This window comes from Nyctereutes procyonoides, unplaced genomic scaffold (assembly GCF_905146905.1).
Source record: "Nyctereutes procyonoides isolate TBG_1078 unplaced genomic scaffold, NYPRO_anot_genome, whole genome shotgun sequence".
In the NCBI taxonomy this organism is placed as follows: domain Eukaryota; kingdom Metazoa; phylum Chordata; class Mammalia; order Carnivora; family Canidae; genus Nyctereutes; species Nyctereutes procyonoides.
Window position 1 is genome coordinate 30,219,031 of NW_026575146.1, and position 19,103 is coordinate 30,238,133.

At 46.0% G+C, this 19,103-nt stretch overlaps 1 protein-coding gene across 1 annotated transcript in view; it reads left to right on the forward strand.

The window, feature by feature from the left end:
* Nucleotides 1–2,082: 2,082 nt before the first annotated feature.
* RNF217 (ring finger protein 217) overlaps nt 2,083–19,103 on the forward strand; it is a 131,067-nt gene continuing 114,046 nt past the window's right edge. The window contains 2 exon segments of the mRNA XM_055310140.1: nt 2,083–2,558; nt 2,560–2,884. Coding sequence (XP_055166115.1) covers nt 2,083–2,558; nt 2,560–2,884 — 801 coding nt within the window.

A 19,103-nucleotide genomic window follows, 5' to 3' on the forward strand; every position in this document is an offset into this window, starting at 1 on the left:
CTTGTCCCTGTCCTTCGAACATTAAACGCTAGAGGTTATCATTTGGAGAAAATAGCAGTTAACAGGAAACGGATCAGCCAAAATGGGAAAAATAAAATAAAATAAAATCCTTGAATAGCATTTGTTCTTCCAAATGAGAATTCTTCTTTCTTGGGTCAGACTGATAAATGAGGTGGCATTTCCACTGATTGATTGGATTCATCCCTCCAGGGTGCAGCTGAGCATCAGACACAAAGGACAGAAAAGCGCTTGGACGTTGCTCTGCTCTCTTCGCGGTGCAGAGCTAGCTGCCTTTCTAGCATTTGTAACTGATTCGGAAAATATTTTCAAACAAACCAATAACGACTTTGAGATTAAAAAAAAAAAAAGCTACACACTTCACAACTTCGTCCTATTAGATGAACGTGTAAATTGAATTCCGTTTCAAGATGAAAAAACAAGGGTTGGCTTCCCCACAATGTTTTCATTGGCTTTAGGGAACTAAAACACACCAGTCTGGGTGACTAACACTTCCTGTAAAATAAAGATAGATCAACACATAATCAAATTCTGGCTGAAATGTAATTGTTGTCTTGGAAACCGGCTGGGAGATAAATAGGGTTATGCTAATGGGACCAACTCCCCCGGATTCCCCCCCATGGTCCAGTTTAGTAATTAGGCCAAGTCATCTCACGACCTCGTGTTACCTGTTCTGTGATCTTTAAAGGGTTAAAGAAAAAAAATGTCCTAAAGGGACAGTGACACGGAGGAGAAAGGGGGCACCTCTTAGGTATCAGCTACGGGGTCCCGGCGGGCGCAGGGGGCGCAGAGCGCTCCGGGGGCATCTGCGGTCCCGGAGGCCGACCCGGCCGGACCCGGCAGAGGCAGGGGCCGCAGCGCCAGCACTTTGCGCGTCGTTTCTCCGAACCGCCTCGTTGGAGGGTTTCGGATTCGGCGGATCCCAGAGAAACCCAGGTCCGGGGGAGCCGCCTCTGGGCCGCGTCCGCCACGAGCGCCGGCGGTTCTGCAAGAAGTGGGGCTGGTGCGCGGCCCAGGGCAGCCCCGCGGGGGGCGGGGGGGTGAGGGAGGGGGAGGGGGCGGGGTGCGGACGGGGGCGGGAGGGTGCGGGGAGGGATGCGGGGGTAGGGAGGTAGGGGTGCCGGGGGGGGGTTGAGGGGGAGAGGTGCGGGGGGAGGGGTGTGTGGGGGGGGTAGAGGTGGCGGGGTAGGGGTGCGGGGGGCGGGAAGGGGTGCGGGGTTGCGGAGTGCGGAGGGGTGCGGAGGGTGCGGGGGGTAGAGGTGCGTGGGTAGGGGGAAGAATGCAGGAGTGCGGGGGGGTAGGGGTAAGGAGGGGATGTGGGGTGCGGGGGGTAGTGGTGCGGAGGAGGGGGGTAGGGGTGCGGGGGGAGGTGTGCGGGAGGGGTAGAGGTGCGTGGGTAGGGAGGAGGAATGCGGAGGGGTGGGGGTAGGGGTGCGGGGGTAGGGGTGCAGGGGGGCTGTGGGGGGAAGAGGTGTGGGGGATAGGGGTGCGGAGGGGTGCGGGGGGAGGGGGGTAGGTAAGGGTGCGGGGGGGGTAGGAGTGCGGGGCGGGGTGCGGAGGGTGCGCGTGCGGGGCAGCGGCGGGAGGGGGCGCCGCGGGCAGGGGCGGCGGGGAGGCCACGGCCGCGGGTCGGCGCTCGGCTGCACCTCCCGGGGCGGGGCGGCGCCACAGGCCCCGGCCCCTCCGACCCGCCCCCTGCACCCCGCCTCCCAGCTCCCCTGCACCGCGCCCGCCCCCCACCGGCCCCTCGGACCCGCCCCCCGCCCTCCCCCCCGGCGCCGCCCCGACCCGCAGGAGCGCCGCCGGGCGTCGCGGGAGGGGGAGGGGGAGGGGGCGGGGGCGGGGGCGGAGGGGGCGGAGCGCGGGGCCGGCGGGGGGCGGGCCGGCGGGGCTCCCCGGTGCGCGGCTCCCGGGCCGCAGCGCGGGGACTGCGGGCGGCGGCGGAGGGACCCGGAAGCAGAAGCGGATCCGCGAGCCGCGCCGCTGCCCCCGCTGCCCGCCGGCGCCGGGCGGGGGTCCCGGGGGCTGGATGGGCGGCGGCGGCGCGGGCCGCGGGGCCGGGCGATGGGCGAGGAGCAGGGCGCGCTGAGCGGCGCCGCGGGCCCCCCCGAGCCCCCGAGCCCGCGCGCGGACGGCGGCCCGGAGCCCCAGGGCGGCGGGCGGGGCCCGGAGCGGGGCGGGCGGCGAGCGGGGCTGGCGCTCCCCGGGCCCCTGGACCCCCGGGCGCTGCGGGCGCGGCTGCGGGAGGGGCGGGAGCCGGAGCCGGAGCCGGAGCGGGAGCCGGAGCGGGGGGCCCGGGGCCGCGGCGGGGACGGGGATGCCCCGCTGCAGGCGCCCGCCGAGCCGGAGCCGGAGCCGGAGCCGCAGCCGCAGCCGGAGCCGCAGCCTGAGCCCGGGCCCCGCGCCCGCGCCGCCGACGAGCTGGTCCTGGACGTGCTGGGCCCGCGGCGCCCGCTCTCCGCGCGGAGGCAAGTGCTTTGCTCCGTGTTCTGCGTGGAGAACGACCTGCCCGAGGCCCCCGGCGCGGAGCCGCAGCGCCCGCCCCCCGCCCGCGCCCGCGCCCACGCCCGCGCCGCGGGCGCCCCCGGTGACCAGCGCGCCCCCCGCGCCCCCCGCGCCCCCCGCGCCCGCCCCCGACGGCGGCAGCATCGAGCTGGACTTCTACCTGGCGCCCGAGCCCTTCCCCGCGGCGCCCGGCCTGCCGGGGGCGCCCCCCTACCCGCAGCTGGCGGGGCTCGGGGACCCCTACGGGCCCCTCATGGTGCTGATGTGCCGGGTGTGCCTGGAGGACAAGCCCATCCAGCCGCTGCCCTGCTGCAAGAAGGCCGTGTGCGAGGACTGCCTCAGGGTCTACCTGAGCTCCCAGGTGAGCGCCCGCCGCCGCCGCCCCCTCCGCGCCTCCCCGCGCCCCCGACGGCGCCCCTAACCCGACTGCGACCTCCCTCCGCGGGAGCCTCCAGCTTCAGCTGCAGCCAGCTGCAGGGGACTGTCGCCTGCTTCATGTCTTTTTTTTTCCCCCCTTTTAAAAACTAAACTGCCAAGCAGGAGCTTGGGCGATGAGGGTGCCTCCTGGGCCTGGTGTCCCGGAGACCGACAAAGAGTGGCCCCAAAGTACTGTCAGGTTGCATGGAGTTGGCCAAGCGAAGGACTGGAATTAGTATTTCAGGCCCTGTCCCCTGCACCCCCCCCCCATGAGGGAGTTTTTGATGCTGCTCCACTTGTATGTGGCCGAGAAGTGTTACTTACTTTTTCATTCATTCATTCATTCATTTATTCATTCATTTACTCAGGCCTGGGCCCTTGCCCACTAGCAGCTTCCTTCCTCCCCAGCAAAGTGAGGTACTTCTCCTCGCCGAAGCTGGGCCCACGCGGTACTTTAAGAGGGAACAGAACCGAGCAAAACAAAGCGCAGCGAGGCCAAGAGGTTTAACAAAAAACAAGCAGTGCTGACACTCTCTCCTCCCCAGCTCCTTATTTGAACGCTTGTTTTTTTTCTTGGAAAGCTGCAGAGTGCATGAGACCAGCTTCCCCTCACCGGTGGGGAAGGACTTCTTCCAGCAGTTTCCAGTCTGCCGGCCTCTGTCGGTGTTGAGCACCATCTGGAATGCCCTTTGATCCCCTGTCCGATTGGCCTACTTGGTCTTTGCCAAAACCCTGGTGGTTCAGGTGCCAACTTTTTTGGCGAAGTCTTAGGCCCCTGCTTACATACTTGCAAAACACTTCCGCGTGTGTTGCACGCACTGCAGTTGTTCCTTCTGTATCTGTTTGCTTGGCCGGACTGTGAGGTCACTGTCTCGTGTGTGACAGTTTTATGTCCAGTGCCCTTCCCGTCATAGGGTTTCATGACACTGGCCGCAGCGTTTGGACCGGGATCCCACACGGGGAGGTTCCTCTGTGTTTGGTGGGTAATCCACGCTGCTGTGTGGACTCAAAGTGTGTCCTGTGCCCGACCAAAAACCCGAAGGGGAACTTAGAGGGAATGGAATGTTACACAAACAGTAAGGTGGCCAAGACGGTGGAGATTATCCAAACGCCTGGAAGAGGCCAGTGTCTCTTTCATGCTTTAGCCCCAAACAGATACTTAAACCGGCAGGAATGTCTGCTCTCATTGTGGTAGCTGCTCTGACATCATCGGCAAGCAGATATCGGTGCCATCCCCGTGCAGATCCCTGGGGTGGGATTCAGACGTTCCCAAGATAGGGGCCCTGCTCCAAGGAAGTCACCAGGAGGGCAGATGTGTGAGCAAGAACAATACAAGGTAGCTCCTGATGAGATGTCGACAGGGTAACAATACTTAAAGGCTGGATACTAGTGCAGGGGTTTAGAAGTTCAAGGGAGGCAGTCCGAATTGGGGGTGGGGGGGCGGGGTTCTGCATTGCAGTTTGATTTCCTTAAGGTGGGCCCTTTCCCCAAAGCAGATGGGTTTTTTGTTTGTTTGTTTGTTTGTTTTTAAATCTCCATAAGTTAGTTTGAGGAAGTCAGTATTTTGATCTGTAGTGGAGAAGAGAAGGAATGGGGAGTGGAGGGTGGCAGGGTGCATGCGGCGTCCTGCACAACCACTAAAAACTTCTCGGAGGTGAATCTGAAGCTTGCCTGTCGTCATTAGGATTGTACGAACGTCCCTGATTTTCTTCCAAAGTATGGGACAGAACTTTCAATAAAGAAGAACATGTTTTATTTAAAATAATAAACAAGAAAAATATGAGTCATGCAGGCCAGGCACGCCTCTACCTCAGGGCTTTAGTATTTGTTGTTCCTTGTGCCTGGAATATCCCCCTAGATACCATTCCCTTTGCTTGCTTACTTCTCCCCCTTCTCTCTTTCAGTGGTGCATGCAAGTGTCATCCAAATGGCCTTCCCTGGCCACACTTTTTAAAGTTTAGCCTCACTCCACGCTCCGATCTCCCTTTTTTTTTTTTCTTCATGGTATTCACATACTCTATTATACCGAAAAAAGTTTCTTTCCAGGAAGACAAATTGATACATGTTTGTTCACTGCTGTATCCTTAGCACCTAGAATGCTGTTGGACGTAGAACAGACACTCAACTAATAGTTAATGAATTTAGGAAGAACTGAGTGACAGAGAGGATGAGGGTCACCATGGCCAGAAAGTACTATTCTGCTTAGGCACCGAATTCTACTCTGAACTTCTTAATGTTTAAGACAGAGGACAAAGTCTTAAAGCAGACAAAAAGAATAGGTTTGCTAAGTTTGCTATTAAACTTAGAAATATTCTAAGATTTTTTGTTTAGACAGATTTTTGGTTTATACGAAAGTGGCATTTTTCCCAGTTGGACAAAAATGCAGGCCTGTGGTTGTAATATTTCTGGTCTGTGTTAATGCTAAGGTCCCTTCTACTCAAAGGGTCTGTGTTTCCATGTCACTTCACCTCTCTAGGCCTTAATTTCCTCATCGGTGAAATAGAATTGCACGATCTGCACTGACATACCCGTCCTAAAGCAAAACAAAATCAGACTACAGAGTTGTTTTGTTGCCTTTCTGAGCCAGATCAAAAGGGCACAGTGAGTGCTTTCTTTCTCATTCTATAAGCTTTCTTGGGTTTGACCGACTAAAATCTGTTAAGCTGGAACTTGTGGGGCCCTTACGCTCTTTTAAAAGAAAATGATATATTTGAAAGAAAAAGTTATCAGTGACATTTTTTGCCATTTTTTGAATTTGTGTCCAATAGTGCATTGTTTAGCATCATTTAAGAAAATAGAGGGGAGCCGCCTCTCTTCAGCATTTTATACAAATATCTAAAAATGTCTACTAAATGTGAGTTGGACTATTGCCTGGTTACATTCCCATTCTTCTATAAGGGGGTGCCGAGTTCTTTGAAGGAAGGTATGAGCTTGGAAGGTAAGGACACAGATTTTTAGATGATGTCTTATTTCCACGAGTGCCACTACGGGCTGGATGTGCAACGAAGGCCGGAGAGGAGATTTGGGCATTATTTCAGCACAGAGGAAGCAGATTGGGCCATGACTTAAGTACCTACAGACTGAGCGTTAGAAATAATCGTTTTATTTCTCAAAACATAATTCTCCAGTCATCACGGTGACTGGGGCTGCAGGGAACCCCTCTTTGTGGGATGGCTTTACAGTGTGGTGTGTGTCATCTACCCTTCACGTGCCATGGTGGAGGGGTGAACTGATAAATCATAATCCTTGGCACTAACTACATGGGTATTGTCGACTCGGAGGCTCTAGAGCGCCATGACCCAGGGGAAGCTATTATATATATATATAATATTAGTTTATATTGCCTGCGTACATAAATCATCGATACTTTCATTGTGGAAGTATTTCCCCGTGACCTGTGGCTAAAGCACACAGCCCCCGGGATGTCTGCAGCCCCCTGTAGGTCAGTGAGCCATTGTCAGCGTTGACCTTCTCAGCTGGTTTGGCCTCTACCACAAGTCCCTGGCAGGAAAGATGGTTGCCTACTTTATTTCATAGAGAGATACTGTGCTTGTTTCAGAAATCCCCCTCTGCTGTCTTTCCTTTGTGATTTTGGTTTTACACAGGAAAATCTGTTACAACACAAGAGTATTAATATTTAGCTCTCTGGGTAGAGGAGAGAATTGAGCACATCAAGGCCTGTCTAAAGGTAACAGCTGTCGTGGCTTTCATCGCTCGGCTTCAGAGCGCTCCCAATTGGCAGATGCATGTGAGTTGGAATGTATACACCTGTCAGGGGAGTATTAATAGAGACAAGCAACACATTTCTTCTACAGATTGTGAACAAAACAGCTGCGAGATGGTGATGTCTTAAAATGGCAGTCTACTATAGTCACTCTAGAATCAGTGACCTAAGGGTGACATCTTATGTATCCTATTATTAAACTCTGAGTCATGCAGACCTTTATGGGTACAAGTATAACCTACTCCCCCCCCCCCCGTTGAATCTTAAACCAACCTGTATATTTTTAGACACTAACGTGTTCAACGTGGAGTTTGAATGCAGCCGTCTTCACACAGGTGAATTTTCACATTCTGTCATGCCAGGTGTGATTTCGATAGCCCTGAAAATGTGAAGAAGAATGAGACCGAAATCTGTTAAGCCACTCTCCACATTTGGAAAGTGAGAGTTAAGGCATATGTCAACTTAGGCTTCCGTGCACGGATTTTTGCCTGCTTGTGTTCACGTGTGTGTTTGAAGGGTGCGATAACATTTGCATTCACGCCTCACTGACTCATGCCCTTATTTCTCTCTTCTGTTTCTAATAATAAGTCTCTGATAACTTCTTCATTCCTCTTTAATAATCTTTTCCCTTTTACCTTTCAAAATCTGATTTTAGCTGGCATTTGACTTCTGCAGAGGAGTCTCCTGGTGAGGGCTGTGTTCTGGGCCAGCAGGGCCTAGTCTGTGGGCCGCCTGGGTGTTTCCCTTCCTGTCTCTTCCAGCTGTCTGGAGATGAGGCTGGGAAGCAAAACCCGGCGCTGTGCTCCCCTGCCTAGGAGATCTCAAATAACAGGGCGAGTAGGAGTATTACTACTTACCCTGGGCGTCAATGGAAACCTTTAGAGTGGTGTTTTTTTTTTTTTTTTTTTTAACCTTCTGCAGTAGAGCTCAGCTTTTATACTGGAAGCCTCTTCCTTATTCCTGATGTGAGAGAGAGAAAAAGAGGAGAATTAGGACTTAAGCTCCCAGCTTTATATTGAGTTTGTCATGGGCACTGTCGACAGACACCTGATTGGTAATTTCTTATAATTAATGTATTCATTTATTAGTGTGCCATTTATGCATAAAACAAACACCTCTCGGGTACCAGTAGGCCAAGTACCATGAGATACTCTTAAATGCATTACGTTCCCTCAAGGAGCCATCTTAGGGCCTTCTGCATTATGCATGGTGTTTTTTCTCAGCTTTATCCGGTGGTATAAATAAGCTTTTAAGTTGCCAGACAATTGTGGGTCCCTTTTTCTCTCCTTACTTTTTGGGAGGATTTTATTAAACCTATTCTGGAACACCAGCTTACCGTTCAGTAAACGTATTACAATTCCTCCTATTATGTTTAAGCCAAGGTAATAAATTCATCTGTTATTTATTTCTTAATATACGTATTTCTCAGAGCTTTAATTGTTGGAAATAAAATATTATCAAATAGATTGCTCCTCTCAAAAAATTTACTACCTTTACTTAAAACATCATTTTGCTAAGTTTGTTTTGGATCATTCATGACATTAAGGCAAATCTTTAAATTTATAATATTTGAAACATTTGTGTATGTTGTTCAAATTCACTTTGTCAGAAGAGCTTCATGTGATAAACTAAATGAACCTTCCCAAATCAAATTACGTCTTAAAATCAAAAGCGTCTACAGGAAAATTATTCCCGAACTATGTCATTCTCTTTCCACGGTATCAGTATTATTTGCCTCATCAACTTTGGGGTTATTACCCTTGAGTTTTTAAGTTTCCACAAATAATTTACTTTTAATTCACTTATATATTAAATACCTATTATATATCAGTCACTGCTGTAGCTGTTGGGGATTCAGAGAACTGACAGATAAACAGATAAAGAATAGATAAAGTCTCTGGCTTCATGGACTTTATATACAAGGCTGGGGGAAGATAGATAATAAAATAAGGAAAAAAATTAGTATATTAGAGGATAATAAGGACTTTGGAGAAAGAGACAATAGAAGGATGATAAGGAATGGTGCAGAAGAGGTTGTTCTGGGTATACTTACAATTGGGGGGGTGGCTATCAGGGAGGGTCTTACAAGGTGACCTTTGGGTAGAGATCTTCGTCAGGGCAGTCAGGGAACAAACCACGAGGCTATTTAAGGAAGGAGTAAGTATAGAGTTCCAGAGATCGGCGCGTGCTTGGGGGTGGTCCAGGAACGGGATGGGGATCCATGTGGCCGAAGCATAGGGAATCAGATGGGGAGTGATAAGAAGCAAACAGCAGGTGTGGGAAAGCTGGTCAGAGAAGACTTTAGGACCCTAGACAATGTGTGTTTCCTCTGAGTGGGATGGGATGCTACAAGACGACTTTGAGCTAACCAGATATAACGTAACCTCCAAAAGAGATTTACTGTGGCTCTTGTGCAGAATATACCGTAGGGGTCAAGAAGGGAAGTTAAGACGTCAGGAGACTATGGCAAGGATCCAGAGAGATGGTGTAGTTCAGAGTAGGGTGCTAGAGGTGAGGAGAGCTTGAGCTGGTTGGATTTTGAATGTATCATGACAGTGGAGCTGACAAATATTGCTGATGACTGAGTGTGGGATGAGAGGGAAAGAGCTACGGATGACTCAGGTTTTGAGCCAAAGCCATGAGAAGAATGGGGCTGCCATTTAATGCGATGAGGAATCGTAGGAGGACTAGGTTTCAGGAGAATTGGGAATTCGTGCTAAGTTTCAGAGGCTGTTTAGACATTCACAAAGGGGTACTGGGGAGGCAGTTGGCGTCTGCGTTGAGAAGAGGGACGGGAACAAAAGAATAGACATCTGAAAGTTCTGGGCGCGTAGATGGTATTTAAAGCCGTGAGACTAGATGAGATCACCTGGGGAGTGATAGCAGTTAGAGGAGGGCTGAGTCTGGGGCCACAGCAATGTTTACCAATATGGAACCTGGGACATGTGAAGGAACCAGGAAGGAGTCTAAAAGGGAGTGGGCCAGTTAGGCAAGAGGGAAACCAAGGTAGAGTGGTTACCCAGAAGCAAACCCATATGGTGCTTTGAAGAGGGAGGGGTGATCATCTTTGTCTAATGCTTCTGATAATTTCTGCAGGATGAGGGTTGAACCTGACCATCGATTTCCCAACAAGGAGGTTATCTGCAACCGTGAACAGTACTGTTTCCATTGGCACTGGTGGGGTTGACTTTCTGATTATAATGGGTTTGAGAAGATAGGAACAGCTCCATTTCTGGGCCGCAGGTAATAGAAGGCTACATGGTGAAGCTCCAGGTCAGGGAAATTGAACGCCTTGCCTTAAAGCACGTGGCTGAAAAATGGTGGAAGTGGGATTTAGGTCCATACGCCTCTAAACCCATGGGCTTTTTACATTGTTTACATTTATCATCTTATTTGTAAGCTAAATATAGTTGTTCTATTTTTCCTTTAAATTTATATTTGTATCATACAAAAATCACAAGCCTTCTAGTCCAAGAAGGAGAAGAAACTTAATTACATATTTTGAGGAAGTGGAGGATGCTTGCCCAGGTCCAGGGATGGGATGGCTACCAAACCCGGCCTCATCTTCACGTAAGAAAATCAGGAGAAATTGAGTCAAGAAAAGCTATAGTTGGGCTTACTTCAAGTTTTAATGGCAACATAGTCTCCTATTTCTTCCTGACTCCCTGGCCATTCCTTTTGTTTCCATTTGAGCTTTCTCTTATATTTCCATCTCTTACTGTTGGCCATGTCCTGACCCCTCTTGGTTCACACTTTGTACTCTTAGTGGGACCAGCTTATCCACTCCCAGCGTTTCAGGTAACACCTATGTGCTCTTGACTTCCAAATCTTTTCCTCTAGCCTGCATCACTCCTCACCTTCAGCACCTGTAGCCATCTGTCTCCTGCACATGTCCCTTTGTCCCACCCACAGCCACCTTCAACATCTCAAAACTAAATCTCCCTTTTCTCATTGTCCTTCCCGCACCCCTGAAGCTCTGCTCCTCCTTCGGGGTTCCCCTTTTCCATCAGCTGTACCCAGGTCAGAAACTTGGGAGTCATCATTGAGTTCTTCTTCTCCCTCACCTCTCACACCTAATTAATTGCCAGGTCTTCTCAGTTCTACCTCCTAAACATAGTTCTATCCTGTTCTCTACTTTTCTCTATTTCTCTGGACATCTGCCTGCTGAGGCCTCCACCACTTCTGTCCTGGATTCCAATAGCAGCTTCCCACTTGGTCCCAGTGTTCCAATCTTGACTGTTTTCCAGTCTGTTCTCCACACGACAGCCAGAGGGTTTTTTAAATAAGATGCTCGACTGGTCTTGGCACTCCCCATCTTATTAGCCTTTCTGTGTCTGCCTCTTACTCTTAGAATAGAGTCTAAACAGAGTTTACGCGTACCTGAGTGTGCAAACTCCCATTTGCTGGTCCCCTCTCAGCCTACACCCATATAAAACTTCTTTTTGTTCCCTGAACACTCCGTGACTCTCTTCATTATGAGCCTTTACCTTCAGTGACATGAGGTTCTGTCTTAGGAGGATCCACTTTTTTTCCATTCCCTCAATTCTGTTTGCCTTTCATGTTTAACTGATTTTTCTAGTCTCCGCTCAGGCACCTCTTCCTTTGGGAATTCTTCTAGGTTCCCTATATCTGGAGTAAGCATCCTTCCAAAATTTGACAACCCTCTGTACCTCTGGTAAGATTTTCCTTTCACTTTTTTTTTTTAAGGATTTTATTCATGTATTCTTGAGAGACACAGAGAGAGAGGCAGAGACACCTGCAGAGGGAGAGAAGCAGGCTCCTTGGGACTCCATCCCAGGACCCCAGGATCACAACCTGAGCTAAAGGCAGACTGTCAACCACTGAGCCACCCAGGTGCCCTCTTGCACTGTCTTTAAATTTCCCATTTCCTGCTCTGTGTTCCATTAGACCGTAGAGCTTGAAGTATGTAGAGCTCATCTCTTTTGCTAATTCGTTTCTTACCTCTTGACATGTTGGAGGCATGAAAGGAATATCTGTGGAGTGGACTTATTATTTACTCCATAGAGAATTAATACGCTGGAGCCTGGTGGTGTCAACATTGGAAGTATTGCATTAGATAGCTAAAGCGATATCTTAAAATGAAAATCTCAACATTTCATTATCTTGCTCAGAAACCTCTAAGACCTTCCCATTGCTCTCTGTAAAGATCTCAGTTCATAACACTGCTGCTGGGGTTTGGCCTCTGTTCTGCTCATTCGTGCCTTCTCGCTTCCAGGCCTGCTCTCTCCTTCCCTGGCTGAGTGAATTTCTCCTCATTCTTCAGAGCTCAGCCTTCCTTAAGTCTCCAGACTCAAATCAATCTGCCGTGAAGGCTTTCAGAGGCCTTTCCCCTCTGCAGTCATTGTATTTCTATCCCCTTTTGTAATTATATGTGTAAGTGATGACTTGATGTTTGATTCATTTTTCTGCCCCCAACGCCACTGTTCTTTCAGCTTTGTTGATAGCAAGCAGTCAGCTCAGAGCCCAGGATGAAGTAGGTGCACAATAAATATTTGTGGAAAGGCTGGGTGGATGGTTGAAAGTAAATTATAATAAGTGTAGCTTGGTGGAACAATAAGGTGAATACTTGAGCCTGAATTTCTGGTATCTTATTCCACGGTATATTTAAATTTTGAGTATGATGGAAGGCTGCAGCCTGCGTCTCTATCCTGACATCCCAGTTATCCCCAGAGGTACCTCTTTAATTATAAAACCTCTTCCAGTTATTGTGTCCCCTGTGTAACAAATTCCTCCAGGACCGAGGGAGTTCAGACTACCATTTTGTTTTGATGGTGGTGTACCAGCCAGAGACTTGGGGAGGGCTCAGCTGGAGAGTTCACACCTTTGACTTCTCACGCAGTTGTGGTCAGATGCCAGCTTACTCACGTGGTGGCAGCTGGACCTGGCTGTGGTCAGGGGGCTCAGCTGGGACTATCCGCAGGAGGCCCTGCCCCTGGCCCTGCCAGCATGGTAATCTTGGGGCGACAGGCTTCTTACATGGGGGGTGGCCACCCGCTGGAGCCAGAGTCTCCAGGGAGCCAGGTGGGAGCTGCGTGATCTTTTCCGCGCAAACCCTGGAAGTCACTCTGTGTCACTTGACAAGGCAGTCCCAAGCCCGCCCAGATTCAAGAGGAAAGAACTGAGACCCCAGCTTTTTGTGTGTGTGTGTGTGTGGAAGTGTCAAAAAACTGGGGACTGCATTTTTAAAGCATCACATTGCTTCAGACAAATAAAAAAAATGTTGTTAATTCAGGTAGGAAATCTTTTACACCTGAATTTTAATTCCTTTTATTTAATGTCTTAGCGATCATTTCATTAAATAGTTCCAACTCATATGCTTTGGTGTTGTGTTTTCGTGCTTTTTTCTTGAATAATTTAATAAAGTTTTATCTAGTTTTAAGCAAAGCTTTGGTAGAAGCCATTCTCTTTATTAAAATTAAATACTGTAGAATTAAATTAATTCCACTGTAATGGAAATATCTCAAGGTCGGGATCAGCTTCTAGTTAGTCTGAATATTAACCCCAGTTAGAATTATTCTATAGAATATAATTTCCTTTCCGTCGTATCAAAATTTTAGCTTCAGTAATAGTTAAATTATTATTTGGAAAAGTTACGTATCTTTTTCGGAGTAAAAACAGTCGAGGTAACATATTTTTCTGTAGATCGGGCCCGTCCTGTACAGAAATAATACTATTTCTAATGATTCCTTGGAATTGACCACCCTTGTTAATCTTTGTTAGTTTGGCCCACTGTTGGATATTTATTGTTTGTGATATTCTAGTTTGATTGGGTTATTCTATCATTTGATCAATGATTTCTAAATTTCCAGTAGCATATATATTTTTCTTAGAAACCTCTTCCAGACTGAGGACCTGCATACCCTGAAATAGACGGGTTATATGGCTTTAATGAGGTGCCTTTATTCCCCCCTCTGGCTCAGGTAACTAAATTCTGGGCTTATTCATTCATGTGAATGACTAATCCCTTTTTAAATCTTCCTAAGCTATTTGCCTCAATAATATTCTCTACTGTAAGATTCAGAGGCTAATTATAGGCTACCTAGCAAATTACTTCCCTTTTCCTGGTGTCGATTCTTGCTTTATTTCCTCACATGATTATATTCCTCACACTGGCCATACTCAGTGTTCCTGCAGCTCATTAGCTCTGAGTTGTATGTGGCAAGTTAAATCACTGCAGTCTTTTCCTCTGGTTGCTGAACAATTTGAAACAGCAGGTAAAATAAAATAATTGCTCATAATATTTCACCAGCATTTTGTTTCTTTTGATGATACTATTTTTTTTCTGATGTTCCCTGTTTGGTTAATTAGTTTACATCTCTGTAGAGTGGTAGGTTCACTTGAGACGTGACCTTGATATGGCCTACTCTCAGTGCACCCCTTTTAGGTAAACATCTGACCTTGGTGGGGAAAGTGAGCTTCTTCACATAGTTCTGTACAGAGTAGGTTTTGTTATGTTTTGTGATGTTTTAATTCTCCAGCCAGAGATGCCCGTGGTGGGAAATGACAGGTGCAATCCCAAGAGCTCTCATTTTATCCTACGTTTAATGAGTTATACCCTTAACTTCAGTGTTTCTTAAAGTTTCTTATGTTATCATTTTTCCTCCTCATGGTTGTGAAAGCTACACTTTGCAAAGAATAGGCTTCTAAAAATAAAGAAAAATATTCTGTGTCCCGTGTGTTGGCATTTTATGCTAAAATTGCATATGTGTGTGTGAAGGTCTCAAGATTGTTTAATGATATATCATAGGAGGATTATTTGCTGATCTTGATTTGTGAAAATCTGAGTATAGTCATTTATGGGTAAATTCATGTATTTCAGGTCTAATTTGAATCAACCAAAATAGTTATCCCTTGGGTTTACCTTTTTAGTTATTCGTTTTTAGTGCCACCTTGTGAGTCATTGAGGCTTCAAGGTAAAGGGAGAGCTTAGGAGCTTAGAAAGAAAACACTTGAAAGAACAGTAACTTTTCCCAATACTTTTTTTTTTTTTTTTAAGATTTCAGGATTTTTGAAAAATACTTTGTTCAGTTATGTCTTTTTCTTTAAAAAGTAGATCAGTAAACTTTAAAAACTTGGAAACAATTTTCTGTCCTGCTTAAAAATCATCCAAATGAATTGCTTCCCAGGTTTTAACCCATTTGTTTAAAAATTTATCGTTTTCTGATGAGTTGTAAGAATAGTTCATTGATACAAGGGAAAATGTAAATCTGTTGGCTGAATTTCTGCACCATTCTTTGTATAATTGGTAGATGAGACCCAAAAATAAGGATAATGATTTAGTAAGTATAGGTAACTGCGCTTTTTGCACTCTGTGCCCACATGGAGGTGTTTTTTTTTTTTTCAGCCCTGACAGTCATTAAAACAACATAGCAAAAGGAACACAGACCTTAGAGCATCAGTATCACCAAATGCTGAGTGAAGAGCATTAAAAATAAGGAAGCTAGTTCTAATCTATTCCTTTCATAATTATTAATACTTTTATTAGTAATAGTAAGATGTTTTGTATCATTAACTAGAAAAAATAAAATCAGGATACTGAATAATTTATTGGAACTTTTGGATTATTGTGTTCGAATATCCTTTTGGCTTGTTGTAATCTAGATGGATTGGACAGATCCCTGTTAGTTTGCTCAGGGTGCTAATGAGGCCAGGACCAAGCAGGCAGTCTCCTCCCAGGCGGGTTAATGTCACGCTGATCTGTGGCCATAAACTGCCCTTAACTCTGCACAGTCATATCACAAAGTGACCGCTTCTGAACATAAGACTGTGGCTGAGACAAGATCAAAGAATTACTGTTTATCTCATCATTAGTTCTGGAAAAACAAATTGAAGCGCGTGTTCCAATAGATAATCAGTGAGTTACAGAGATGTTTACGTAGAGCAATCTTTTCCACTGGCTGAGACTTTCTTTCACTGTGGTCTGAGCTATAAAGATCTGCGCTCTAGTAGGCAGTTGGGTTTAAAGGAATCAAAGGAGAAAGGGGGAACTAGAGTACCCTTATTCTATTAAAAATATTTGCAGAACACAGAATATTTGCTTAGCACTCTGCTGTTCTCTATGGGAGGTGACAGTGTATTCCCCTTAAGTAGTATGTGATCTGTCCTTGTGGCAAATTTAGGAATTCAGTAGATGAAAAATAAACTCTCCAGGCAAAGATTAAGGGATGTTTATGACTAAATTGTGTGATGCAGACTGCTGACTTAAGTGGTTCTAGGAAGAGAAAACTGTGTTTATGGGAATAGGAAAATGTTTGACCTTGGCTATTGTTTTAAAAATGGTTTTTAATACATAGGGAGAGGAGAAGGGCAGGGGTAAGGCATCTCTCCAAGTGAGGTGGAGCGAGCAGGCATGCATGTACACTCAGGAACACACTTGTGGAAATAGGGTGTGCAGGCCACCATGACTAGAGAGAGAAGCTCAGATGGATAGTATGGCAAATAAGGTGGAAAGGTTAGAGCTGAATGGTGAGCAAGGGCTAGCAGAACACAGACCTCAGCACAGAGCTGAGCACCATAGGCAGAGGGTCCCAGTGTCCTTCTGCAAAGCCAGGACCACAGGCCTACTGTGTGTCAAGGACAGAGAGCCCCGGGGGAGCGTGGTTGGAGATGGCTCACAGAGGTCCATGCAGGCCAGATCCCGTAGAGTTGTGTTGCCCTGCTGCAGAATTGATACGTTAATCCAAATGTGATGGGAAATCATCGGGCCATTTGGTAGAACTGTAAGATGACGATTAATGCTGTAAAAAATTCTGGCTTCTTTCTGGTGAAGGAATTTAGTTTGGGGAGTGGGGTGGCAAGAAGAGCAGCGGGGAGGTAGGTGGGGAGGCAACTGCGTAGTTCAGAGCAGACATGGCGGTGGTTTGAACAAGTGTGACAACATTGGAGATGGTTCTGTCTCCAGTCCTATCACTTTTCGAACCTCCATTCCACTTGGTCTCTTCTCACATTTTACCTGTCTGGGATGGATTGGTTTGGTCGGTTGGTTGGTCTTAATTGTTTGATTCCAAAGACACCATGTAAAAAGTCACCAATCAAAAAATACGAAAATATCTCTCAAACAGGTGTACATAATTATTACTTTACTGATGGCAAGAATCAATTTATCAAATAAATTGAGTTGTCCTTTGCTACTTTTTTGCACTTTCCTGTTTTTAATCTTTCCTCAATTTATTCTCACCAGTTCACTTTTGTCATTATTTAAAACAAACAGGAACTGATACCTCAGTTTCCCATAGATCACAGAGGTCTTACTGGTCAACCTTCAGCTGTAAGAGGAAGTTGTTAGAATTCTTTGGTAATTCTACTTTGTTCTTGTTGTTACTTTTAAAAATGGTTTTGGACGACTGTCATGTGCTTCCTCAGTCAATTCCTACCTTATTACACATGCCTGTCTCTTCTAATTCTTATTTTCCTCACAGTATTCTCTTTGGGTGTCAGGTCTAGTTCCTCTAACTTTCCTGGGAAGGTCTCTGGGGTCCGGGCTTACCCTTGCAGTGGCTGTTTTATTTTGGCTGTGGCTGTCCTTTTCCTTGTTTTTAGTATGAGTACCTGAGAAAGCAGCTACTTAAAAAAGAGATTTGCTTTGTTGATTTTATGCAGAGTAACTGAGTTCCCCCTCAGCCTATACTTTCATTTGTTTATTTTAGAGCATCCCGAAGTGTTTCCTCTAGTGACACTCTGTCGTTGATCGTAAAACCAGGAATATTTCAGTTGAAGTAATAAAATGTCGATGTGATTTTATTTTAAAAATTACAAGAAAACCCTAAGTCTTTATCTTTAAAATAGATTTGATTTGTTTTGTATAGGGGTTGCCTAGATTTTAGAAGAATATAAACCCTATACATTTGTATTGCGACAAGCTTTTCAGTTGTCTCTCCATTAACTGTTACCACTGGATAAGAGTAGTTTACAGAACAGTAGTCTTTACTGAATTTAAAATATTTTCAAATTAGATAGAGTGACTAGTCCTACTGGGTGGCGTACAGGAATACGCCATAGTTATAAAACAATTTGAGAAAAAATAAAGTAAATAAAGTAATTTAACAACTGGACTTTATATTTTATGGTTAGAATATTCAGTTTGTAATGCTTTACTTCAATTCTTTGCAAACAATTTCACTATCTCACCCCCTGTATTCATCTTCCTTTCAAGAATCAGATCACTTCCAAGTGAGTTCAGTATTTTTCTTCTATAAGTATGAATGGGATTTGACTTTGGGATCTCAGTACTTTAGCATTTTTTTTTTCTCAGAAGTACTATTTTATTGAAAAATAGAAGCTAGTTAATATGGTAATACAAAATATTTTTCCTTTTTTTTAACTACGTTTTTTTCAATGTTTATTTTACTTTGTAGATACTTTAATATTTTCTATAGTAAAAATGTGGTTGATACTCATTTTATGGAAAAGTCCCATAGTCCAAACCCCATCCTCAGCCACCCAAAAAAGTATTCCTGCATTGCATTTTGTATAAATAGCACATGTATGCAATAATTCATAGCCATTACCATCTTGTAGACTATTTATTGCTAATAATAGATTTACATATGATGCTACGGTAGGTCCTACCTGAAAACAGTTGTTTTACTTATGTGCCTACAGTCTAAAACCTTTAAAAATTTTCTGTATGATATGAAAACATTTGTTTCCCAAGTTAGCTTGGATACATCATTGATTTATCAGAAAAAAGTGTCATAAGTTGATGCCGTTATGGTATGTGAAAGTAATTTCCTTGTTTCTGATGAGAACAGTGGAAATGGATTTGGAGTACTTGGATGTTATCTTTGAGTAAGATTGAGGAACTGTGAAGGGAAGTCATTCATCTTTCCTTGGCTAGCAGGTTGCTTTCTGTGAGAAAAGGGAAGAAGTAGATGTGTAACTGTCATTGTAGAAGATCCACTTTTTAGAGTACTTTGTTTTAAAGGAAAAAAAAAAAGAATGCTTTCTGTCTCCTTGCTCAGCCTCCTTGCTCCTCCCAAATAGTTCTTTACTTGGTAGTCTTATCAATTTATAGATCATCTTCAGAATAGTTATAAATGCCCTCCCAAATAGTTCTTTACTTGTTAGTCTTATCAGTTTGTAGACCATCTTCAGAATAGTTATAAATGCCCTAAATCTTATGCAAAATCCTTTCCCTGGTGAGTAGCTCCATAACATTTATTGAGTTTTCATGCCATTTTCCAAAAATGATTTAGAGCCACTAACTTTGAAAGGTTTTTTATGTCTTGGGAGCTAGAGTCAGTCCAATTCTTGTGATGATTTGCTTTTCATGATAAGGTATTGGGCTAGAGATCTGAATAGTCATGTCTGTTTAGTATAGAGAGGAAGGCACAAAGACTAGAGGACTGAAGTAGCACATGAACTATGGCCAGGACAAATGTAAATTTAGAGCCTGAGTAGTGGCCTAGTGGATTTACAT